Genomic DNA, 26,700 nt, shown 5'->3' with positions numbered 1-26,700 from the left:
AGTACTGGTGAGCTTAACCAGCAATGGCCTGCACAGATTAGGCTTTGATTACCAATGATCCCACTTGTGTGGACAAACGATCCAAGGCATCCCATTAGACAGGCTCGATGGAGAGGAGTCACCTACACTGAGCTTTTTATCTGACTCGCTGTCACTTTAAACACGTTTTTTTTGTGCTTAGCAGGAAAAAAAACAAGTAAAAAACAAGTCTACCCAAGTGCAAGTGCATTTGATCTGCACAGCAATAATTCTTCTGAAATTGATTTTTAATTTTCCAGAAACCTAATGAGCATCTGCTTTGCCACTTGCTTGTTGGATCAAAACATCCAACAGCGAGGAAAGAAACAGTTGTGGGGACTCTTAATAGCCAGAGGGCTGCGTCTACTAATTTCTTGGCAAGACTCTTATGAGTAAAACACCAATTACTTCTGCATTATACTGTTTACAGCTGGCTGTGCATGAGGGTACAACATTGTATGTACAGTAAGTTGTCCTTATACAGAATATTGCATTCTGCTATCTCACAGTTGGCAAGAAGATACAGATTCTGTGGTGCAACAATATCTTAGGTAAAACTGCCGTTGTTGAACTTCTATGTGTAATATCAGGGCTGTCAAAGTTAACGCGATAATAACGCGTTAACGCAAATTCGTTTTAACGCCACTAATTTCTTTAACGCATTAATGCAATTGACCTTTCGGAGGTAACACAGTACACAGCACAGTTAACTTTTGTTTGAGCACACTGCAGATTACGTGTATCTGAGATTTCAAATACAACTTGATCATGATTCTGTGCAACAATTAACTATAACTATAGTTTTATAACAGCTTAAAGACATACCAAATGTATAATGTACAATCATACTAGGGCTGTCAAAGTTAACGCGATAATAATGCGTTTTAACGTCACTAATTTCATATCATCATATCATATCATCATATGAAACTAGAAACCCTAAGGAATCTATTGGTACCAACCATGTCATAATAGCTTGTCTGGATGGAGGTTGATTAACGCTCCAAACTTGCGCTAAATTTTGGCGAGGAAAAACTGTCATTGCCATTTTTAAAGGGGTCCCCTGACCTCTGACCTCAAGATATGTGAATGAAAATGGGTTCTATGGGTACCCACGAGTCTCCCCTTTACAGACATGTCCACTTTATGATAATCACATGCAGTTTGGGGCAAGTCATAGTCAAGTCAGCACACTGACACACTGACAGCTGTTGTTGCCTGTTGGGCTGCAGTTTGTTATGATATGAGCATATTTTTTTTTATGCTAAATGCAGTACCTGTGAGGGTTTCTGGACAATATTTGTCATTGTTTTGTGTTGTTAATTTATTACCAATAATAAATATATACATACATTTGCATAAAGCCATAATTTTTGACCACTCCCATGTTGTCAAGAGTATTAAATAGCCTACTTGACAAATCTCCATTTAAGGTACATTTTGAGCAGAGAAAAAATGTGTGATTAATTTGCGATTAATCACTATTAAATATTTTAATCGATTGACAGCCCTATTACAAATAAAAACTTAATCCGCCTACAATGAAAAACACATCTACTGAAAATCCATGCGCAGTGAAAACAAGACCTTGCATGTGTAGCTGCATCAATGAACATGTGTCCACTGTACACAATATTGACGCGTGACTCCGTCTCACCTTCTTGTCGGGCAGGTTGAACAGAAACTCCCGGTCAAAGCGTCCAGGCCTCCTGAGTGCCGGGTCGATAGAGTCAAGTCTGTTTGTAGCACCGATGACCACTATCTCCCCACGACTGTCCAAGCCGTCCATCAAGGCCAGCATAGTGGACACAATAGAACTGGACAGAAGAGAGAGAGAGGTGGTGGAACATAATGTAAATACTCATGCAGACATTTAGAGCCCAAATACTTTATTGAGATTGAGACAATATTGACAAGACTCATCATGAGCCAGTACGGACCAAATAAACAAGACATTATTTCTGCAAATAGAACACAGACCGTGTCTATCAAACACGCATATTGAACAAAACAACGTGGGGCAAAAATATCAACTGTTCTATTTCCGTGTTGACTAGAGCTCCATGCATGTATTTATTTACCCAGCATGGCAGAAAGAGGAGATCATCTGTAAACTCAAGCATGAGCACGTTTCAAGTTTTGAATAAACTTCCAGATTTACATTTCACAGTTAGAAATATTCCATTTTCTAGATGGCAACCATATCCACAAGGATCAACTGGAAGCTGTGTTTGCATAATAGGATACTTCCTCACCTGCAGTTCATACTGAAATGGTCTAAATCAGAAGTGAAATTGTTACGATTTCCGATTTCCATTGCTATGGCTACTCAATGCCAAATAAACAAACAAATATGGACTCAAGCGTCACTGATGTGAAACACCCAAATTCAAATCCAGTCAATTTCATCCAAAATCAAAGCTACAGTGCCAGTAGTTTTGAACCTGCAGTATAAGAAAACCTGCACCACCTATTGGCAAGGAACATAAAAGCAGCAGCAGTTTAGACCTGCAGATGCAGACATGGCAATGTGTGCAAAAGTAAAAGCAGCTATGACACTTTCGCTGCTGCATGTCACATCTGCGGGGTACAGTTATGGGATAGTTTGGATTTTTTGAAGTGAGGTTGTATGAGGTACTTATCCACAGTCAGTGTATTACCTACAGTAGATGACGGTCAGCATACCCCCAGTTTGGAGAAGCAGACAGGAGTACAAGCACGGAAGCTCAGCAATGTACTGCTGTGGACGGAGGCAGCAGCAAAACGCATTTTTGCCATATTAAGAAATCAATATCAGTTCAAGTGTACGCTATAGTCAGTATATTTTCACCGCTTTACCTTGCTGTCAGACAGCTCTTTCCGACGTGGAACTCAAAAACTTGAACTTTATTAGATACATCATATACATACATACATGGAATTTGATCTCTGCTTTTAACCCATCCTAAGCATTTAGGGGCAGTGGGCTACTGTAAAGCTTTCAGGGAGCAACTTGGGGTTTAGTGTCTCGCTCAAGGACACTTCGATATGCAGACATTAAGACCGGGAATAGGACCATCATCCTTGCGGTCATAGAACGACCCAATCTACCCACTGAGCTACAACCGCCCCAAAAAAGCCGTTATCTATGCTCTCTACAAAGCCACCAGACTCCAAAAACAGTCATTTTACCTCGCAGAACACGGGGGTTGCTGATCTACTACTGCCTCGATTGGTTAGCTTGTTTGTGTCTTACTGTGTGACTTTAGTGAATCCAAACTAACCCTTTCAAACACCAAAGTCCCACAATAACACACATGTAGGTAATACACGACTATGTTGTAGAACCGCATAAAACTTCACTTAACAACCAAATCCAAGCTATCCATTTAAGGTTTGTTAATTAGCCTTACCTGTGTATCTGGTCTTGCCTGCTGGAGCGAACAGGAGCCAAACCATCAATCTCATCAAAGAAAATGATGGATGGCCTCATCAGGTAAGCCTGCTCAAACCAGAAAAAAACATTATACTCATTGAAAAACACATATTAAAGCTGTCTGGGTTCAGTTTACTTTAATAGAAGAAGTACATTTTCTCAAAAAAGTGAAAAGCAATAAGGCAATACTAAGTTACAATAGCTGAAATGAAAATGGATTATTCTACTAGCAGCCACCTGTTTTCTATTTACACTGTGAAGTCAATTCAGGTCAAGTGACTGAAGCTATGGTTACAAAGATATTATCCGATAGCTGCCTTCGACCTCACCAGTGTGCTGCCTGGGTGTCTCACCTGATCAAAGAGCAGGCGTAGCTGGCGTTCTGATTCACCGACCCACTTGCTGAGGCAGTCGGCTCCTTTCCTCATGAAGAAGGAAACCTTCCTGTCTCCCTGGCTACACTCATTGGCGAGCGCCCGTGCGACCAAGGTCTTTCCTGTCCCCGGAGGGCCGTAGAACAAACACCCTCTAAAAAAAGGGAAGGGAGAGGAAATGGAAACCGTGTTTATTTGATAATGGCACAGTAAGCCACTTTAATATCTTGTACCTGTGTACCAACACAAACATAAAATGTCCTCATGAAAGTGGACAGCATATAACATGTAAGAAAATACAACAAAATTTAAAACCAAATAAAGTTCTTGAATTAAACACATAATCACATCTTAGCTTCTCTCACCTGGGAGGCTGGATCTTAAACCTCTCAAAGATCTCGGGATAAAGCAGTGGGAACACTACCATCTCCTTTAGCGACTTGATGTGATTACTGAGACCACCCACATTGTCAAATTTCACCTGAGGAAAAAAGAAGATATCCATTCAAAGAGTAATTGGCTCATAAAAACTTGAACACTTCCACATTTTAAGACTAAAACTGTGCTGCTCTACTGCTCTTTGGTATTTATTAGCGTTTCCACTCACAGAGTTATCAAGGTTCATGGGATCCACATCAGCCAAGCTGGCACCCACTTTTGCCCGATCACGCAGCACCCCACTAGACAGGTCTTCTGCAGTCAGGTTCATGGGCAAACATCTGTGGAAAGAAGACTCAGTCAAAACCGAGTATATGGCTGCAATGTGTACGATCAGTCTGTGAATTTGTGGCTAAATTGTTACACAAGTAGTCAGTGGTCATGTCTGTAATGTTAAATCCAGCGGTACATGTCCACCAGGTCTGTCGAGGACACTATGGGACGCGCTGCCCCACTCAACAGGCCGTCCAAGCGGTGACCTATCGCTCAATGCATCTGATTGGTCCCTGGTTTTCTGCTCGCCGTTTCAAACAGGAAACATCATGGCGGCCTGCTCATAAACTTTCTGTTATTTCGTCTTAACAATCCACAAAAATCTACTTCTGAAAACAGTTTAGGCGAGAAATAGGCTACGCTACTGCTGAATCTGTTTTCATTTTAGAACTATATCGTCTAGTTTGTCAGCTTGGTCCAAGTTTCGTGAGATGGACGTGTCGCGCTAGACAGGCTTGTTTCCATAAAGTTGAGATTTTTCAACTTTATGCAAATACAGACCCTCTCCAACTCGCCACAACACTCCCACCATGCACTGGGCGAGTGCTTCTCCTGGTTTCCATAGAAAATTAATGAAAAGCGTTGAGATGCCCTCCGTCACTGGATCTGGTGGAAATGCGCCGATAGAGGAGCACTCGTGCCGGTGAATGGAACCGCTGACACGCCCCCCCGAAAACGTAAACGAAGGGCTGTTCCCACCTTTTCATTTTGAAAGAGCAGCGGCCAATGAGAAAACTCCAACACTCTGCAGACCAATTGTGTAACTTCATCACTCAGTCACAGACTTTTAGGTTTGTAGGGCTGGCCCTCTGCGGTCCAGGCAAAAAAATAGGATTGGCATGTATGGTAATAGATCTCACTTATTTTGTAGTTCCTTTAACAAAGAACTATACCAGAAAAATGTTCCGATGAAAGCAAAAGTAAAACAGAAGAAGATGAAAGAAAGCAGCAGTCGTCACCTGTTCCTGGCCCGTGTCATACTCTTGCTTTTCCTCCGCTCAAACCGCTCTTCATCAGAAGACGAGGTGGTGTCACTGCTGTGAATGGCATGTTTCTTCACTCTGGAGTTAAGTGTGACAATCTAGATTTAGTATCACACCATTACACAGTCATATTCCTGAATCAGCGGAGACCAATGAAAGTGTAAAAAGCTTTTTATAACCGCAGCTCAGTTCATTAGTCACGGTAGTGCAAAAGCTGCTTAGAAGTCACACATTGTAACGCGTTTAGCATCTGATCTGACTGGGGACTTTACACAAATTTCTACCGACCTGATATGGCTTCTCCTTGCTGGGGATCTGTGGGTGTCAAAAAGTGTGGGGTTGCTCTGTTTTCTGTTCACTGGCTCTGAGAAAGCAAACACACAGCGACTGGTTGTCACACGCCAAGCCTTTAAAAATAGTTTCGAACATGAACAAAGCTAACACTTATATAAAAAGGTTTGATTAATAAGGAAAAAAGATTAGCGATTACCAATAGGTGGTGCCTCATATCTCTGCACTGTCTTTCGCTGCCTCAGGTTGTACGGTCTGTCATTTTCCTCTCCTGCCTCTTCTGCTTCATCCCCTTCATCATCTTCATCCTCTGCATCCTCCTCTTCTTCCTCACCTTGAGAATCTGAAAGTCACAAAATGCAGTTTTTCAAACTTCAGACACTACCAAATTTGAGCTTTTTAAAAGATTTACCCAAAGTACACTAAGCAATCGACTCTGGATTTTTTTCATTTTGTGAGGTGGCTCATTAAGTTTTCATGATCTCTCTCTCGCTCCACTGATTCATAAGTACAATATTAGTAGGAACCTGACCTTCTGTCCCTTCCTCCTCTTCATCCTCCTGCTCGTTTTTGCTCATGACTTTGTGGTGTGTGGGCATGCTGAAAGTGCTCCTGCGCATAGATTTCCTGCGCTTCACCCGGGAATACATGTCCATGTTTTCCTGGAAAAAACAGGGCCTTTACATTAGCGCTTATATTCACATTAGATTATCAGGCAGTGGTACTGTACTTTTTTGGCTCTGGGTTGTGTGTTGAAGCAGGGGCCACACTCACCTCCTCAGTGTCTCCGGTCCACATGCGAAGGCGCTCCACCTCGCGGTTCTGCCTGATGCTGCTGATGTTGTCCATCTCCTGAAGCACAGCCTCAGCAGTGCTGCGCGCAGACACACAGAACAAAACAGTCACAATATGACAAACTGAAAAGCAACATGGGTAAACAATTCTTGTTTCATAGAGGTATATGATCTACAGAGTCTACAGAGCCGTTTTGGACAAACTTTTCTTATCCTTATTTTAAAGCATGACTATGGTGGTAAAGTGCTGACTTTCATCTCTAATTTGAGGGTATTCACATCCATATTAAGTCAACAGGTGTATAAGACTTGTAGCCCTGACTTGACTGCTGCAATGTTAAAAAAATTGGTCGGACAATGTATAAAACGGACGTACCAATGTCAAAATACTGAAAGTACAGATTGTGCTGTATATACAGTAGGTAAGCTTTGTGAAGGAAGCAGACCTGGACAACATGACAACTTTAGAAGTATAAATGTAAGGAGTCCAATTCCATATGTTCCAAGATAAATAAAGTATACACAAATGAAAGCATTTCCACTTCCTGTTCCTCTTGTGTTAGAAGCAATATTGCAAAGAAAGATAGTGTCGGTAGCTACCTGTTGACCAGCTGGTCAAACAGCAGGCTCTGATTGAGGTGTTCAAATTGGCTCTTCTTCTTCCGGCAGGTCCTCTTCAGCTCCACATGGCCATTCATATGAGAGTGATCTCCCCCTCCACTCTGATCATTCCGGTGATGGGCTGCAGGATCGACAAAACTTTAATTAGAGACCAATTTAACTGTATGTCCCTAAAATCACATGTTCAATGTTATGGCTTTTAAAAAGGGACAAATTGAAAAGAATTGTATTACCGTGTCCATTTTGCATTATGCGAGAGGACAACCTAGAAACAAAACAACAAAACAAGTTAAAATATGTACAATTAATCACACATAATGTTGTTTGAGAGCTCACGCTTAAGTTTGTTTGTTTAATACATGTCTTGAGAAGAATGAGATTTGATTTGACAGCCAGTGACAACAAATAACTGACTAGAGTATCCATCCATTATCTGTAACCGTTTATCCTAGTCAGTGTCGCAGGGGGAATTTTACAGGCAATTTAGAGTCAACAATTAACCTAACCTGCATGTCTTTGGACTGTAGGTGGAAGGCGGAGAACCAGGAGAAATACCCACGCTAACACGGGGAGAACATGCAAACTCCACACACTCCACTGCTTATTTTAACTTTTGTACAGACAACTTTGTCTTAACAAAACTTTACATTTCTGCCAAAGACAATGCAGTGATGTAGTAGCCTATCACTGCGCTGCACAATGTAATACTCTGTCATTCAGAGATACTCATGATGAGTGAAGCAAAGGCCAGCAACTGACCTGGTGCGGTAGGTGGGAATGTCCCAGCTGACCCTCTGGCCCTTCGTCTGAGGGGACGGGGAGGTATCACTGGAACTGGGCTCGGAGGCAGCCTGCCGCCGCGTCCGCTTGGAAGGGGGAGCCGACCGCGGGCTGCTGGGACTGCTCACATCACTGCTGGGCTCCTTCTGTCGAAAAATCACCAATTTAAGAGAGGATGGAGAGAATGCAAAAAAGAATCAGAACAAGTGAACAACAGAAAAAGAGGATGCCTCATCATATACCGTGACAGCCTTTCACAATTATTTGCATAAAACATTCACACCCAGTCAATCACTGTATAAACCCAGACTACTAAGCAAATAACATGAGCAAACTGCTCGAATAAAAAATCAAATCCAAAGACGAAGGCAAGAGCTTCACCAGAAATGGAGTATTATGATGAGACACCTTGTACTCAGCTCCTCAATGTATTCCCCAAATCACAACAGAGCACCAACCAGACATATGCCCTTGATGCTCACGCCCTTCACAGCTTAACTTCCCTGCTGATATGAGAGCATATCTCACTGTTGTCACTGGCATCTGTCTGCAATGTCTGCATAGAGGTTGTCTGACAGACTGCATAGAGACAGACCTGGTAGTGCATAATGTACAAACAGTGAAGTTGTGGCCTGATGGGTGCACCTTGAAGTCATTTAAATCATTTTCCAAACGCTGTCACAAAACAATGGTCGGGTTTTACACAACAAGGTCTACACACAGGAAATAGTTGAGAGTTTAATGTACAAAAACAACCTGATATCTTGAAAATAACATTGTGAAAGTGTGAGGTTTATGACCCTAAAGCCTTTTTAATCACAGTTGGCATTATCATGTGTCATCAGTGCGACCCACAGCCAGGAAAGACACAAATTACCACAATTCAAAAAAGTATAAACCCTCGCCAAACAGCCCATTAAAAGTCGAGAATGTGCAAATGACTATCTATAAATTATCAGATCAGTGTGCGTCTGTGTTAAGTAGCTGTAATAATCGTAAATAATGCAGGCAACACAGAAACCCCTATCCTTGCATAATTCAATTAAATTTGCTTTATTGGCATGACTGTCAGGTGAACAATATTGCCAAAGCGTCAATTCAATAATAAAGAAAAAAGAACAAAATAAAAACAAGAACATATAAATACATGTATACAATTCATTAAGCAAATTACAATATCTGGGTATTTAAAAAGAACATACATGTAAATGGCAGAAAACAATAATGAAGCAATTAATGTTTGTTGTGTCAATAAAACAAACAAACAAATAAAAAACAATTAATAACAATGTATTGCAATATCAAAGGATAAATGTAGAAAAACAAAAAAAACATGAAGTAGAGGAGTAAATAAAAGGCAGTGTGAGTTACATCTATTATGTGTTGTTGTTGTGGTTGTCTCTCAGGTTGTGACGTGCATTGACATATCCTGCAGCTTCTATGGCGATGACACTATTTTCTCCAAGTATTTTATTTTGGTCAGAGAGGGAAGTTTACATTTAATGTTTGTAAAGAATTTTTTCCTAATTTCTTCATATGTGCTACATTGTAGGAGGAAATGTTGCTCTGTCTCCACCCGTCTCTGTGTGTGCATAATCTCAATGTTTACATTTTGTGAGACAAAGACTGTCAGCTTGTGGTTTCAGGCTATCAGAGTCAAAACATAAACTAAGCTGAGGTAAAACCTACCTTTACAGGAAGGCCTTTTTATAGCAATCCCTTGTTTTAAATTTCATTATTGTTGACTTTTTGTACGAAAGTCTTATGTTCAACATTTTATTTTGGCCTATATTTTTATGTTTTTATTCTGTATTGTTTTTATCTTGATGTTTGCACTATGTAAAGCACTTTGTAACTATGTTTGGAAAGGTGCTATACAAATAAAGGTTATTATTATTTACTGTACATGTCGAATAAATAGGGAAAATAGCATTTGGTATAACGTTTAAAAGGCTTATTGTACAAACATGCTGTATAGGGGTCTCTGGGGCAATTACAACAGAAAGTTCACTAAGGTCAGACTTGCTAAATAGGGGACTAGAGCCAGCTAAGTGTTTTGAACCCCCACAGAAACCCCTGTCCTTGCATAATCTCAATGTTTACATTTTGAGACAAAGACTGTCAGCTTGTGGGTCAGGCTATCAGAGTAAAAACATGAGCTATGCATTTACTGTGCATGTCGAATAAATAGGAAAAATAGCATTTGGTATAATGTTTAAAAGGCTTATTGTAAACACATGTTGTATAGGTGTCTCTGGGGATATCACAACAGAGTTCACTAAGTTCAGACTTCCTAAATAAAGGACTAGAGCCAGCCATCTACCCTACCTATTTTCATCTACCTTACCTATTTTAGTGCAATTACCTCTGTTTACATTACATCTATTTTTATATGATACCTCTAGTGTAACACTTCTGTTTATATGTATTTATTACATCTACTTTCCCTGTTTTATCTGCTTTATAACTGTGTGTGTGTTTTTACCTGTTATATGTTTTTATCTGCCTTTGTTTTCAAGTATTTGTTTTAAAGCACTGACCAGAAGTGGCAATCTTGTTGTATTTAATACAATAACAATAAAGCTTTCTATTCTGATCAAGTGTTGTGAACATGGGACTCATTTCCCTTCCCCCACAGTCAGCTAGCTGCCTGAGCTAGCTCCAACCTTAGCTCAACTAAAGCTTTTATCTCTTCACATTAGAGGAAAACACTCACACTAACACAATCAGGACGAAGACATGAAGTAAAGCTAATAGTCTCATGTCAAAAAAAACCCTGTTGTCTTTACTTAGAGGGCTAATTTGTGGGAAACAATGGGTGAAACAAAGTCAGCCGGGTAGAAATTGCCCAAACACACAAAGGGAACTTGAAGCTAGCAGAAAGCTAACATCTCTAGCTTTGCACATCTGACAGCTGTTGCAACACGTTCAATACGACTGACACGAGTATGAACATCTGCATTCAAGAGTTTGATTGTGTATCTGCAAGACTGAGTGGGTGTCAAGTGCAAATACAGCTCGTGTTTGTGATGTGAGTGATATTATGTGGAGCACCTTGAGGCCACAGCTGCAGCTACCTAGCCGACTAGCTAGAGCACTAATGCTACAGCTCTCACCGGCACAAGAGCGAAAAGAAACCGACTTACATGATCATCAGAGTTGCGCTCGTTTCTCGACGACGACCTAGTCCTGGAGGAGATGAAGGGACCAGTCCGTGGCCGTGAGCTTTTCCTTGTGTTCACCATGTTTTCCTTTTGTCTTACCCTTTACTGAATGTCCCGAGCCGGCTGCAAAAGACTGCCTCAGTGAGCGCAGCATCGAGGCGCCATTTCTCTCTCTGTCTCTCTCTCTCTCTCTCTGCCTCTCTCTCTGTCTCTCTCTAGTGGATGTGGGTCTGGCTCTGCCAGGTGCATTCATTTCTGCTGACTTGACTACTACCAACCACAAAGACAACTTTAGTTATCATATAGATATTAAACAAATATCACAAAGACCGTAGTAATGAATAAAAACACAATAGTGTTGTGTTGTTATGGGTTACAGAGTGCAATTTACAGTCGGAGTATTTACAGTGTGACACATGGGGATACAGAATATTCCCAGAAGAATAAAACTGCTCCATATAGGCTACAACTGAAGCACAATAAGTCCCTTAAGGGATATTAAAGGACAAAAGTTAAGAAAAAGACAAATATATGATGTTTGTAAATTTGAGTACACTGTGTACCCTTCAGATGAACACCACTGGGACACTGAAAACAGATGGAAGTGGGCAGGCTCCAATTTATTTGGAAAAAGAAGTTCACTTTTCTTCACAAATTGTTAATTACTTATTACAATTCACTCAACTTTCTACACAATTTGTAATAACAATAGCCTATAAGTACACACTCAAAACTAGGCATGTAAAACCTGGACTGGAGTCAGCTCCAGAACTATGGACAGATAATGCAAATCGTTAATATTATTATTATTATTATTATTAATATTATTATTATTAATAATAATAATAATAATAAATTTTATTTATATAGTGCTTTTCTGGATACTCAAAGACACTTTACACAGAGAAAATGATCATAAAACAAGGACATCATAAAAATATAAAACACACAATATTCATTACACGTTAAAAGCAGTTCTAAAAAGGTGACGTATTACCTCTAAAATTTATTTTGAAGGCTAACTTAGACATGGAATGAATATTAATTAGGCTACTATCAAACTTGTGTTATTCTTTTACTATAACCTTAAAGCTGCAGTCGGTAGAAATAGAGAAAATATTACTAAAAAAAAATTTACTTTTATAAAACGGTCAGCATATCCTGACAGTAGTGCATGAGACAGGTAATCTGAAAAGAAAATCATGTGCCTCTCTAGTGGATGTGGGTCTGGCTCTGCCAGGTGCATTCATTTCTGCTGACTGGACTACTACCACAAAGACAACTCGTTTAGTATCATATAGATATTAAACAAATATCACAAAGACCGTAGTAATCAATAGAAACAATAGTGTTGTGTTGGGTTATATATAGAGTGCAATTTACAGTTGGAGTATTTACAGTGTGACACATGGGGATACAGAATATTCCCAGAAGAATAAAACTGCTCCATATAGGCTACAACTGAAGCACAATAAGTCCCTGAAGGAATATTAAAGGACAATAGTTAAGTAAAAGACAAAAATATGATGTTTGTAAATTTGAGTACACTGTGTACTCTTCAGATGAACACCACTGGGACACTGAAAACAGATGGAAGTGGGCAGGCTCCAATTTATTTGGAAAAAGAAGTTCACTTCTTCACAAATTGTCAATTACTTATTACAATTCACTCAACTTTCTACACAATTTGTACAATAGCCTATAAGTACACACTCAAAACTATAGGCATATAAAACCTGGACTGGAGTCAGCTCCAGAACTATGGACAGATAATGAAAATCGTTATTATTATTACCTCTAAAATATATTTTGCAGGCTAACTTAGACATGGAATGAATATTAATTAGGCTACTTTCAAACTTGTGTTATTCTTTTAATATAACCTTAAAGCTGCAGTCGGTAGAAATGGAGCAAATATTATTTAAAAAAGTAATTTTTATAAAACGGTCACCATATCCTGACAGTAGTGCATGAGAGAAAAAATCATGTGCCTCTGTGTCCTCCGGTGCTCCTAATAGCTTCTGGAAGATTTCACAGACCGGCGTAAAACAACCAATCAGATCCGGGCTGGAGCCTTAGCGTCTCTGAGCAGCTGTCAATCACTCGCGAACTCCGATCAAACGGTCAAACTAGGCAGCGCTGATCAAATATGAATCAATATTCTGTTACTGAAATGCCTATGCCTGTACTGTTTAGCCGTAAAATGAGAAAGTTTGTGACCCGGCATCCATGTTGAGATCAGTCGAGGAAATACCAAGCACCGCCCACCAGCCGGAGCTCAGCCAATAGGAACGCTCAATAGGAAAGCTCTCACCCTGAAATGACCTGTGATTGGTCCAAGTCTCCCGTCACAGGCTAGATTTTTTAAAGCCTGAAAATAGAGCCATGAGGAGGTGCAGAAGTCTAGTTTTCTCTCAGAACACTAGAAATTACAATATGCTGAAAGGTTATTATGGAATTTGTGCCCAACGATGCCAAACACGTTTTGCCTACTGCAGGTTTAATGCATGTAGTCTTAAGTTATTGAAATATTGAGCATCATTCTCCTCTCTTGATGTTTTCAGTATTGGTCCTCGCCTTGTTTTCCGCACCATCTGGTTCCCACATCTGAGAAATATTTTGGGCTATAATGAATATATGAAATATCATAATATCTGTCAAGCAGAATTCACATTGTCATGTTAAACTGGTTAAATTTACAAACACCCAATATGTTTTTGTTATTCTGTCTCTACTGAAGGTGGGGCAATATCAGTGGGAAGTTTGAAACCTTTGATCATACTAAGTTTCCTAAAGCAAAAGTGACATTTAACAAAATTGTAATTTGCCAAGAACTTCCTGTGATCCTCTCCAGAATCCAGCTGGGATCCCTTGACCCCAGTTTGGGGATCACTGCTGAAATCCAAACCTGTATGTGCATGCATGTGTTGCCTCTTCTATTTCTGGCTTGACTGAAGATGCAACTGTGCTCACCATCTGTTTCATGTTTTTGGTTCAAGCTATGTTTTAAAAAAAAGCCTAATCCAAACGGATAATACATTATGTGTGTGTGCATGGAGCTGCTGAAGGAACTATCTGTCATCTGAATGTAAGAAAAAATGGGTATTTCCACCACTGAACACAATATTGAAACCTTTTGTAATTTTCAGATGTAATAACTATAACTAGAAAAAAAACAAATCCAATGGTTTCTGATGCTGTAAGAAAAATATGTTTTTAAATTTATACTATTTTATATTATGTTCTATTATACATTATATGATTATATATTATAATTATTATTTTATATTGATTATTTTATATATTTATATTATTTATTATTATATTAGAATTACGATCTTTTGAGAAACACAAATTAAGCCATCTATAACTAAAACTCTTCAAGTTTATATGTTAATATACCTCGAATTTATGGTCAAATAAAGGATTTATATGGTCTTTCAGAGACCAAGAGTAGACAAATCACTTGTGTAGGCTACATCAGAGAGTAAAGAGACTGTGCCCTGACTGTAGTTGTAGGTTTAGTTGCATTGTTATGCATACTGAAAGTGACTCAGTCACATATTTAGTTAATTATTAATGAATGCATGTATTAATTAATTGACTCTGACTGATAGTATACTACAGTAATACAGTAACCTATACTGTATAACCACAGTGTTGTTTATATTATCTGCTCCTAGTGGTCAACAGGGGGCATGGCAATGTAGATAGTCCCCATACTCTTCATCAACTGATAACATTCTTCAAAAAGTTAAGGATGGACTTGTGGTGTAACATATCTTATAAGTCTAAAATTACACTGGACATACAAGAATAATATGCTTGCATGAAAAGACTAAGACTTCAGATAGCAGTCAACTCTTCAGTGTGACAGGTGTGGTAGCCCAGAATGTATGAACGATGTAAGTGTTGATTTTGAAAAAAAGAAGAAGTGCAATCTACATTTGATTATTAATATACCACAGAGGATGATAATATTATACAGTCCAGATGTGGTCGTTATCTCACTGCACCACAGATGCACTATATAATAAGAAGATTATGAGGAAATGTATAATTACTGCAATGCAATTAGGGAATTTACTGCACAGTGATGATTGATAACATATATCATAATAGCTTGATTATTGTCATTAAATCCCTTATGATGTGAGTGTGTGAATGCAGCGTGAAAGGAGATATCAACCAGGGCATCACAGATAGATAGATAGATAGAAAGATAGATAGATAGATAGATAGATAGATAGATAGATAGATATATAGATAGATAGATAGATAGATAGATAGATAGATAGATAGATAGATAAGATAAGATAAGATAAGATAAGATATTCCTTTATTAGTCCCGCAGTGGGGAAATTTGCAGTGTACAGCAGCAAAGGGGATAGTGTAAAAAAAACAAGATGCATCAGCTAACACGGTAAAAAAAGAGCCAAACAAAGTGTAACAAAATATGAACCATTTAAATAGAAGGAAGTATAAAAATAGGAGCAGTATATACAGTATTGACAATAAACAGACTATTAACAAAATTGCACAAGTGGAAAATGATATTACACAGTGAGAATGAATGAATGAATGAAATTCCACCTGAAAATATCAGGTTATTGTCAGTTTTTTGGTGTTATAGATAGATAGATAGATAGATAGATAGATAGATAGATAAATAGATAGATAGATAGATAGATGGATAGATAGATAGATAGATAGATAGATATAGATAGATAGATAGATAGATAGATAGATAGATAGATAGATAGATAGATAGATAGACAGATAGATAGATAGATAGATAGATATCATCCCTGTTTGTATCAGTGTTTCCCATGTCATTTAATACTACAGTATATCATCAGTTTCAGTTGTAGTCTGATTGTAGTGCAGTGCTGAGCTCAGCAGTACAGTTTACGACAAGAGAGAGTCGGCTTACGGCACTGCAAACGTCACAACATGCGTCACACACATTGCTCAGCAGAAGAGCTGCTGCACGAATTGTATGGCTGCTACAGATGTGTAGCCCGGGATTAAGCGACCAAACACGGACTGGTAAATCACTATTTGACCTTAACCTTAATACGTGCATGCAAACGAGCATCTACTGTGTGTGTATATGTTTATATAATCCATGTTATGATACACAGGCTCTGTTATATATGTGTCGTTGGCTCTGTGCGCGTCCATGGCTCTGTGTGTGACGCCCACTTACATCATTATTGATAACGCTACAGGCTGCTTGATCGATGAGGTTATAGAGTTATATACAAATGATTTGTGAATGCCAGTGAATGCATTTTCATAATAAACCGTTGAGCTAATAAAGGTTACCTAGAAATATATCAAAGATCCCTTTAAAGCTGTGATAGGCCCTGTTATGACGTTTGCTCTGTCCACTTGTTTATTTTCTTAGATGGAAAACACACAACGTCATGAAAGAGATTGACGCTGTGGGGGGTGAGAAAGATGAAAAATGGTAAGTCACAACAATTATTATGTTTTTTTTTCCTTAAAATCCCTTATTTATTCTTTTTTTTTTTTTTATTGTGTTATAAAGTGATTACAAAACAAGTGAAGACATATGCAGGGACATATATAAAAAAAGACCAAAATATATTATACAGAGAATAACAAAGTACAAAACAAAACCAACACAAGGGGATAAAAGCAGGTTGAAGAGTGTGTGTGTGTGTGTGTGTGTGTGTGTGTGATGTGGATAATGGGTGTGTGTTTGGCATTGAATGAGGGTAGATGGTCATATATGACATATATCTATTCTTAAACACATATACTGTACACATGGACACATATCTACACACACACATACAGATATCCTTCCTTTTATGCGTAGAGCATAGGGGGAACAAAAACAAAACAAAAAGAAAATAAATGAGTAAAATATATATATATAATACAGTATATATACATACACATATATATATTAATAATATGAATAATAATAAAGATAATGATGATGAGGTCATGATAATAATATCAATAACAATAATAATACCAACACTTACAATAATAAGTGAGATAAATAAATAAATAAAATCCCTTATATTTAAATGGAACAATTACATTTAGGAGTTCTCATACCTCCTATCAACATTTTCCTGAAAGAAACAATAGCAATACAACTCAGTCACTGGATTTTATATGTCAGTATCATGTGTGACGCATCTAGAATGAGAAATCAATTTGGTTGGTCAAGGAGAGCACTTTTTTACCTTGAGGTGCATTTTCTGGTGTACAAACCTGAATATAATTTTGGGGCGAGAACTCAATAATGCAATATTTCTGCACTATAAAGCCTGTGACTGCAGGCTGAATTCAATAAGACACCAATCTGAAGGTCAGCGGTTCGATCCCCAGCTCCTCCAGCCCGCATGTCAAAGTGTCCTTGGGCAGGATACTTCACCCCAAATTGCTCCCGAAGGCTGTGCCATCGGTGTGGTGAATGAGTAGATTAGATCCTGATGGGCAGGTTGGCATTTTGCACCATCAGTGTATGAATGTGTGTGTGTGTGAATGGGTGAATGCTGACATGTAGTGTACAGCACTTTGAGTGGTCGGAAGACTAAAAAGACGCTATATAAATGCAAGTCCATTTACTATTGTCTATTTCTTAATGGGTTGTCAGTGAAGAAAATGAAGAGGAGGCTCCAATGAGGCGTAGTTTCTCGGTAGAGGACCTCCTCGATGAGGTGGAGAAGATTTGTTACGATGCCTCGGGGACATCCAAGGTAAGCAAAACCACATTCACACCACTAGATCTTCAGGGCCACATCTCTGCACATGTGCATTCTGTAGGTGACACAGGAAAGCTCCAATATGTCCATAGTCGTCTTTTGGGATTGTTGACAGTGTACTAACTTTGCGTAAATACATTTCTAGACTTATAGCCTATGAATGAATGAAAAAAAAACTCCCACTTACTGTAATAATGTTATATAAATAATGTGTGTTTGATAAATACAAAATGAGCAGCAGGGAAATACTTAAAAATAAAATCAGGGGACATTGTTAGTCAGAATAATCTACAGTGATATCACAGTTATATGTGCTCATTAACCCGCTCATGTTAACACCTATGTGTCCTCCAAGCAGAGCCTTCCTTCAGCTTTGGAGTTCAGCACATACTGTACAGGGATAACTGTGTCTCAGGCTGATCAGGGTTAATTTACTTGTCCTGTATTCCAGGTGGAGATGGTGGTGAGGCTGTGGAAGGATGGCTTCACTGTAAATGATCAAGAGTTTCGCAGCTACTCTATACCAGAGAACCAAGACTTCCTGGATTCCATCAAAAGGGGGTGAGTGAAAAGCCAGGTGTCCACCAAAAAAAGTCCCCGGAAACCTACTTTTCAAGGAACTAAAAGTTTCCTTCAGCCCCTAGTTGTCTGCATTTCCACCACAGCCTAAAGACCCGTGAACATTAGGCAAATTAGTCCACCGACGTATGAAAAAGCGACGACTGATTTTCAATGATGATGGCATAAAAAGCGGCCAAGACAGAATTTTACAGGTGCTACAGGTGTATTGAGTAATATTTTACAATCTTAAAGCACAAAAGGACCATAATATACGGATGTTGATTGATATCAGTGACTTATCAGCTACTTCAACAAGCACTGGGATTTCTGGATTTTAATAACTCATCCTATGGCCCGTACTTTGTGCCCGAAACAACCTAATTTGTTCCTCTCACGTTGTCAAGCGGTTAAAGATGGAGGACAGTGCTACATACGATGGTCAGATATTGCCACACATATTGTTCTCCAGCCGATCAAAAGCAAATAACAAAGCAGTGTTATCGTTATTACTTTATTTTTTATTGTGGCGTTCCGCTTCATCACCTTCTGTTGGCTCTGGGGTGTATTGAGAAAATGTGGCTTGTGTCCATGACAAACCACTGTACCCTGTATCAGTGATTTATTGATGCAATTTCTGAAGTATAATAAAAACATTAAATAACAACCCTTTTTATTATGGTGTACCCAAGTATAAAACAGAATTACGGAGAAGTACATTACATAAATACCAAATAAAGTTGCGTTTCAGTTTCAGTTCTCTCTGCTTTGTTCGCTCTTTCTTCCTCCTTTTCTTATTTAAACTAGACTAATATATTGTTTAAATGTCAGTAACATAAAATTAAAGTTTGCTCAACTGCACTCAACTGTTATCCAAAGCCAGTGTCCGACCTGAAATCTCCATCAGTAAGGAGAACTGTCGTATAGCCAAGTCAGATGATGCATGTTGTTGACTCATTCAGATTGACCACAGGTCACAGTGTTTTTCAAAAATAAAGGTTAGGCTTTGCCGGTGAATGACCAATTTTCAGATTCCACTTAAGCTCAAAATGGTGGTTCACTTTTTCTTTTAAGGAATACAAATGCAAACAATCCCTTTAACGCTTCACATTACATGTGAAATGTATATACTGTATACATCCAGTGTTTATATAGAGCATATGTAGCTCAAAAGTAACATAATGTCTGTCCTTGGTTTCGATCTTACAGTCCAACCCCATCAGTCCCCAAAGGCAAATTAGCAGTCAAGATGTCCCTCACAGACCACAACCAGGCGACATGAGATAGATAAAGCATACTGTTCATTACTGCTCATTTGTCATATTGATTGATGTGACTAGACTCCGAGCCCGGTCTTTTGTCTGTCTCAGGGAGCTTCCGACGGAGTGGGAGAGCAGAGCGGAGGAGGAGGAGCTGGAGATCAGCGTGGAGGATCTGACGGAGGAAAATTATGTTCCCAGGAAGAGGGCCTTTCACCCCTTCAGCGGCCGAGGGTACCGACTGGGCAGGTAAGAGATTGCTGCTGTGATAATATTACCAAGTAAAAGGTTACATTTCAGAGTATTATATATGTTGACACATGATTTGACCTTTATTAAAAAAGAGTGATTTAGCATATAAATAATGTCATAAATAATCAATAATGGACCTGTTGAGTTGGCTTTATTGTTTTAAAGCTGGGGGAGGCAGTTTATTTCTGGCATTATTGGGCAAAAAATCCATAATAACCTTTCAGCATATTGTAATTCAAGTGGCAGTCTCCTGTGAAAAAAATGCAAAAAAACACCTGAATTTGGAAATACAGCCCTCATCCTGCAACTCTCCTTTCTCCCCTCTGTCCTAAGCCCCTCCCACCAGATGAGCGGGGGCATGTTGACACGCTTCATACTGTAACCTGTCCAAGTACTGGTCATTCATTTCAAACATCATCCCGATCATCATTGTGATGCTGATGCTGTTCTATAGCAGCAATTCTATGAGAACTACCCTCTTGTTTTCTTTGTAAACTTGTGGGCCTGTAAAGCCCTTTGAGATGATAATATTTGATCAATCCTTGACGTTTGACACCCATGTTAAGCATCTGACCAGATCTTGTTTTTTCCACTTAAGAAACCACTCAGTAAACTGAGATCTGTTGTTTCAACGACTGAACTAGAGATGCTTATACGCGCCTTTATTTCATATTGCATTGACTACTGTAATGCACTTTTCTCCTCATTCAGTATGTCTGCTCTTGATTGTCTGCAATCAATTCAGAATGCTGCCGCTAGACTACTCACTAGGAAAAATATAAGGTCTCACATCACCCCGATACTCAGATCTCTCCATTGGCTCCCGGTAGCCTTTAGGATCCACTTTAAAATTCCTACTCTCACCTACAGAGCACTGCACAGTCAGACTCCTGCATATGTGTCTGGTCTACTTCGCCCTTACTCATCATCTTGCTCTCTTAGGTCAAATATACAAAACTTGTTTGTCCCACGCACTCGTCTTAAGACCCATGGTGATCGAGCTTTCAAGGCTGTAGCACTTAAACTAAGGAATACTCTGCCCGCACCCTTACGGTCCGCTGACTCTGTAGATTCTTTTAAAGGTCAGTTAAAGACTTGTTTTTCGGAAACCTGTATGAACCAGGCTTGCACTTTATGTATTTACTATGTACTTTTCTCTATTCATTGTGTTTTTTATTTTTTCATTTATTAATCACGTGGCTCGTGTGGTTACCACATCTTTATATGAGCCCTTTCTTTATGTTTGCATAGTGATCTTATTACGCACTTTGTGATGCATGTCTGTGAAAAGCGCTATATAAATACATTTTACTCACATACTTGGATTCGAGGCTCTAATTAGCTACAATATCATCAAAGCGTTTCAGAGATGGAGAGAAAATGTTGCTAAAAATTAAGCCTTCTGCTAACCGTATGCGTTGCGCCGCAGCGGTGAGCATTGAATTACAATATGCTGAAAGGTTATAATGGAATTTTTGCCCAATGATGCCAAAAATATTCTGCCTACCACGGTTTTAAAGTAGTGTCTGTCTCAAGCTCCTAGATACTATACTACTTTTTACCACTAGGTGTCCTTCTAAATCCAGGTATCAAAACACCCACAAGCAAATCAGAGCAAACAGACCTTATGAACTCATCATTTTCATAGAATCACAGTATGAATACTAAATTGTCCAGAGAGTCCAAACAATATTTTGCTTATAAAAAGAGTTTTGTCTGCCTACACAGTAATTGACTTAGAAAACACACAGTGCACATGCTGTATTTATGCACTTTTAACTGATTTGTAATCTGTTGTTTACTTCTGTTTACTCCCAGCGTTGCACCCAGAGTAGTGGCCAGGTCACCATCTGTGCACGAGGATGGAGAATCTCCTCCTATTCCCATGGTAACACTAGACCACGCCCTTCCTGTTACCTCCCTGCAGATCTGGTTGGCTGACGGCAGGAGACTGGTGCAGAGGTTTAACCTATCGCATCGGTGAGTATCACAAAGTCCAAAAGGCCAAAACTCATCTGACGCTGACATCATCAAATTATATTTGAGTATTCTGCATAAGGAATATCTTGACACTTTCCACCCCTACTATACTGCTCTGTAAATCCCCTAATCTCAAGCATCGCAGGAAAAGAAGTAGTTCAAGGGATGACATAAGATTTTTTGTTTGTACTAGCTCTAGAGCTGCTGAGGGGGGTTTGTTTGAGGATTACATAATGCTTTGTTCTAGTCTGCTGGAGTTGAAGGCACGGTGCATGTTATATCCCCCGCCACAGTGCATGGGGCTGCAGAAAACATAATCTGAGATGTAGCAACGGAGTGGATCTATAAAATCCCCAGAGAGGGATTGCGTAACTCGGATGCAGCATTTATATAACAGGGTTAGCTTAAGGATAGGGAGGGCTGAACCCCTCCAACCTTCAGCCAGCCTCGGTGTGCGAGGAGTAGGGTCTGCCATAGGATCGCTCGTGTATGCAGGGCCGTGATTAATAATGGATGACGTTACTAGTATAGTGCTTCAGAGAGACATCATGTGTCACAAGAGAGAGAGTGGAGAATTTGAGCGGTGATGCTTTGCTACAGAGAAGGAACAGGCATGAGGAATCATTTCTTGTTTATGTTTTTTTTAAGTTTTCATCTCTAATTCCTTCTCTAGGATAACTGATGTTCAAGATTTCGTGGCACGCTGCCAGAGGAGCTGCCCACCGTTCGTCCTGACAACATCAGTTCCTTTCCGGGAGCTCAGCGACAAAGAATTGAGTCTAGAAGAGGCCGATTTGTCCAACGCCGTCATCGTCCAGAGACCCCTGGACACGCAGGCCCCGTTCGGACACTCCTGACTAAAAGGGCCCCCCCGTAACGCACTCAAAACACCGCTTACCCCTTCACTGACACCTCACCATGACCCTGATTGCAGTCTCAAGGCCTCCTATAACTTATAATCCTTCTTTATTCTGCAGTTTGTGCTGCATTTGTTGTATATTAACCTCTATGTGGGATTATCTACAGCCTAATGGAGATATTGTTAGTTCTTCACAGGTGCTGAGGTGCTGTTGTCAATGCTTACTTTGTCTTCTTCCTCTGGAGGATGGTGTTTACCTGCCAACAGATCTCCCAAAACCCCCAGACTCCAGAAAGGCAAACCAATTGTGTCGCCCGTGCAGATGGTCAACCATGTGTTTTCCGTCTGCTGGTCCACCACATGTAACCCTCCCTTCTTTCCTCACTTACAAACACACGTGCACAATACCACCACCAGCACCGCCAACCAACTCTCTAAAGTCTTCCCAAACTGTGATCACCAGTTTTTCTGCACTATTTACAGTAAAAAATAAATAATATATATATATATAAGGGGCTGATATTTCAGCTTGTATCTCTGAGTTTACAATTATACTTAACAAACGTGATGTTTTGTTTGCACATTATTTAAAGAGAGAAAAGATGTTATTTGTGTTGGCCTGACTGTTGAGGTCCAAGAATTGTTTTGCCATTTTTTTTGTGAACATTTGCCTTTGTTCTTGGGGGTGGGGATATTTAATTCAGAATGTATAATGTATTGTTTTATTTGACTGCATCCTTTAAGACATATCAAGGTACAATAAAAATCCTCATTCTGCGTATTTTTATTTCTTTTTTGGTGTAAAATAAAAGTTGCGTCCGAAATTCCATACTAACATACTATTTAGTGTGCTAAAACAGTATATGAGATATTTTAGTGCCCGAAACCTTAGTATGAAACCAATAGTATGCAAATTGCATACTATTTCCGGTGAAATATTACAGTATGTAACGCTGGACAATATGGCAGCATAAACATCCCACAATACAATGCGGTAGTAACGACAACGTTCATAACAGACGTTGACGTACAGGTCCGTAACATCAATAACGCTTCAATTTAACTGTAAGCATAAGATTTCACTTTGCTTGGCGTTAATATATATTTCAAATGTATTCAGACTTTGGTTCTCTTGACGTTTTCATCACATGAGGTTGGCACGGGTTACCATGGTTACACGTCTCCAACCGGCAAGGAGGCTCTCGGGAAGTGACGACGTAAATTACGGTTCAGTGCGTTCGAAAAGATACATACAATTTTGGACAAAGCCAAAATGAATACTGAATGAATTCATTCAAATGATTTTGATTCTGAAATGAAGTGTTATATTACCAAAAGCACTTTGGCCAATTTAAATTCATATTATTACTGCCCAGGTGTGAAGACTGCTGATAGAAATATTTCATATTTAAAGGGTAACTACACCCATTTTCAAAATTCGTACACGTTGTTCCTATGGTCTAAGACAGTCCAAAAATATTAGGGATAGGGTTATATTACACTATATAGCCTACAATATCATATAATGGAGCAGCTCCACACTTTATACCCTATGACATCACAAGTTTGAGTTTCAGCACTCTAGTTTTTATATGCGGGAGAGAGTTGTTCATGTTTATTAATATTTTTTGGACTGTCTTAGACAATAGGAATAACATGTATGAATTCAGAAAATAGGCGTAGTTCCCCTTTAAGGCATCCATCGGCTTCAAGTGATCATGATTATTGCAGTGATTATGACATGACACCAAGCAGCACCTTATTCCGTGTGGTAGTGCAACATCTGCGCTGTCATTACAGATTTAAATGGGGATTTAGATTAAGGAGGCAGGGAGGGGCTACTGATGCGTAATAGTGTTCACTGGGTTGTAGAATTAAGTTGCTTCACAGCACAACTACTCAAAAACGTGGCAAAAAATCGCATTGAGATGGGGTTGAGTAAAGTTGAATCCTTGGTTTTATTCTTGAATGAGGCATCTTGTGTTTCTTGGCATGTGTAAGGACATGCGTGTGCTTTAACGCGCTTGATTCTCCGTCTCCAAGCTTTCTGCCTTGGGAAGAAGGCGAACGCCATTATCCATCTTCAATATTTAAAGCAATGGGAGGGAGGGGTGCGCAGAACAGGAGAGGGGATGTGTTTGCTCGTGGCTGAGGAAGAAGACATGACAGCCTCAGGACGGTCAAGGTCAGGGGAAGAAATGACTTGAATATTATAATCCCCTCTGAAGAATTACCTTTCTATGAGGCCACAGTTTAAGCTTTTTACCTGAACGTGCAGGCTGTGGGCATCACTTGGTTGGCAGCCAGAGGGGGTCTGGCTAAAGACTAAAAGAGAGCACATTTCCTTTCTGCTACATATTTAATAAGCCTAAGCATGCAGGGAATTACTCTCCCTTTAACTCCCACATTTCCTTTCAGAATGACCCTTTTAGTCGTGCAGCAGCCAACCTTTCATTTTGCACATTCCTCTTCACGCATTATCGGAAACATACCCGTTCTAATGCAGGTCATATGCTTGACTTTTCTGCAGCGGTGCCTTTCTCATTGTCAATAATGTGGTTTTGGTTGAGGGTTTGCATGCTTGGAATTTATGGAGAGGTCTGGGTTCACCAGTCGAGGTCTCCGTGACATGTTTGCTGTCATGCTCTGAGGAGAGGCTTACTGTGGAGAGTAAGCATCTTGCACTGAAGGAGCCGCTTATGAAAGGACTTTGTGGGAAAATGAAAGGCACTTAATATATCATAAGTGAAGGGAAAAAAGGCCTTTAAAAATAGCATTACAAGCATGCGTAGAAGTGTATCTCATTCTCCAACCAGACAAAAATGTGTAGAAAAGACTTACTTTCTTTTCAGTCAAGCCTCGATGGAACTATTTTCATGTATTTTAAAGAATGATTTTATTTTATATAACTAAGGGTATCTCTAAATTAAACAAAATAGTAATCTTACAATAAAAATGTGACCCTGCACAACATAAGATTTTAGATAGATTATAAAGGCTAAGTTTTACATATGAAGTTCGACACTTCAATTCAAATGGGGTCAAAAACATTTGTCTCTCCATCAACTTAGCCATTGACTACCCTACATCATTTTCTGAAATAAGGTCCCATGGGGGACAGCGGAAGGGGTGGAACTTAACCTGTTTATTTGAATGTAAAATTGTAGGCCTATGTAAAATTTTACATGTTAAACTTAAAGTAGGCTACCAACTATAAACTTAATACAGTTACTGTTAGCCAAACAAACTATTTTGCAGTGTGAAGTGTAGCCTATAGATGATGATGATGCATGACTAGATGGTGATGATGATGATGATGATGATGATGATGATGATGCAGTGTGGGAAATATGCAGTTTGATACTTGATGCCCTAGTTGAGTTCACACGCACACCTTTCCGGCTCCTTGTTCCGAAGAATCACACAGCAGGTAAATTCTCCGTGACGGAAATGAAACCAAACTGCATTTCAGACATTCCGCGTACACCGAACCACTTATCATTAGATATGACATTCATGACAGGAATGTTAACAGCGTGGGGATAATGATTATACATTCTGACAGATGTGTCAGAATGTATCATTAAAACAATAACACATGTTCCACAGAACCATGAGTGCTACAGGAATGAGTCATAAAACCCGGAAATGAGTTAGCATTTTAGCAATTCCGGTTCCCTGGTTTGGAAGTCAATGGGTTTCCAGTTATCGTTAGATGCCTGAATTAAGGCCTGTAGTCAACACAGTCTTAAGAGATATTAAAGTTTTGTTCTACGACATAAATTACATCAATAAATACCTCACTCCTGAATTTTACAGCCTGTATGTGTCTTAAAAAAGGCTCTGGCTAAAAGGTGGCTAAGACTACTAAACATCATCACGCTGAGTCGTC

At 39.4% G+C, this 26,700-nt stretch overlaps 3 protein-coding genes across 5 annotated transcripts in view; 1 reads left to right on the top strand and 2 right to left on the bottom strand.

Moving 5' to 3' along the window:
- atad2b (ATPase family AAA domain containing 2B) overlaps window positions 1-11,372 on the bottom strand; it is a 90,710-nt gene extending 79,338 nt beyond the window's left edge. The window contains exons 1-14 of one of the 2 annotated variants that reach the window (XM_074615412.1): window positions 11,134-11,372; window positions 7,967-8,130; window positions 7,441-7,472; window positions 7,187-7,328; window positions 6,567-6,666; window positions 6,325-6,454; window positions 5,992-6,135; window positions 5,790-5,865; window positions 5,478-5,579; window positions 4,415-4,526; window positions 4,173-4,288; window positions 3,787-3,961; window positions 3,411-3,499; window positions 1,676-1,835 (exon numbers count right to left, since the gene is read on the bottom strand). In XM_074615412.1, coding sequence (XP_074471513.1) covers window positions 1,676-1,835; window positions 3,411-3,499; window positions 3,787-3,961; window positions 4,173-4,288; window positions 4,415-4,526; window positions 5,478-5,579; window positions 5,790-5,865; window positions 5,992-6,135; window positions 6,325-6,454; window positions 6,567-6,666; window positions 7,187-7,328; window positions 7,441-7,472; window positions 7,967-8,130; window positions 11,134-11,232 — 1,641 coding nt within the window. In that variant the 5' untranslated portion in view covers window positions 11,233-11,372. Of the gene's footprint in view, window positions 1-1,675; window positions 1,836-3,410; window positions 3,500-3,786; window positions 3,962-4,172; window positions 4,289-4,414; window positions 4,527-5,477; window positions 5,580-5,789; window positions 5,866-5,991; window positions 6,136-6,324; window positions 6,455-6,566; window positions 6,667-7,186; window positions 7,329-7,440; window positions 7,473-7,966; window positions 8,134-11,133 lie in introns of both variants that reach the window. The other variant, XM_074615411.1, reaches the window with a different exon arrangement.
- ubxn2a (UBX domain protein 2A) overlaps window positions 1-23,581 on the top strand; it is a 122,921-nt gene extending 99,340 nt beyond the window's left edge. The window contains exons 1-7 of one of the 2 annotated variants that reach the window (XM_074615431.1): window positions 16,069-16,200; window positions 16,562-16,624; window positions 17,792-17,894; window positions 18,352-18,461; window positions 19,829-19,966; window positions 21,788-21,949; window positions 22,623-23,581. In XM_074615431.1, the coding sequence (XP_074471532.1) occupies window positions 16,581-16,624; window positions 17,792-17,894; window positions 18,352-18,461; window positions 19,829-19,966; window positions 21,788-21,949; window positions 22,623-22,806 (741 nt within the window). In that variant the 5' untranslated portion in view covers window positions 16,069-16,200; window positions 16,562-16,580 and the 3' untranslated portion in view covers window positions 22,807-23,581. Of the gene's footprint in view, window positions 1-16,068; window positions 16,201-16,561; window positions 16,625-17,791; window positions 17,895-18,351; window positions 18,462-19,828; window positions 19,967-21,787; window positions 21,950-22,622 lie in introns of those variants that run through there. The other variant, XM_074615432.1, reaches the window with a different exon arrangement.
- The window catches only part of gzf1 (GDNF-inducible zinc finger protein 1), a 498,954-nt gene that overhangs the window by 414,541 nt on the left and 57,713 nt on the right, over window positions 1-26,700 (bottom strand). The gene's annotated exons all lie outside the window — the stretch shown is intronic.

This window comes from Sebastes fasciatus, chromosome 18 (assembly GCF_043250625.1).
Source record: "Sebastes fasciatus isolate fSebFas1 chromosome 18, fSebFas1.pri, whole genome shotgun sequence".
NCBI classification, from domain to species: domain Eukaryota; kingdom Metazoa; phylum Chordata; class Actinopteri; order Perciformes; family Sebastidae; genus Sebastes; species Sebastes fasciatus.
This window is presented reverse-complemented; position numbering and strand designations above follow the sequence as displayed.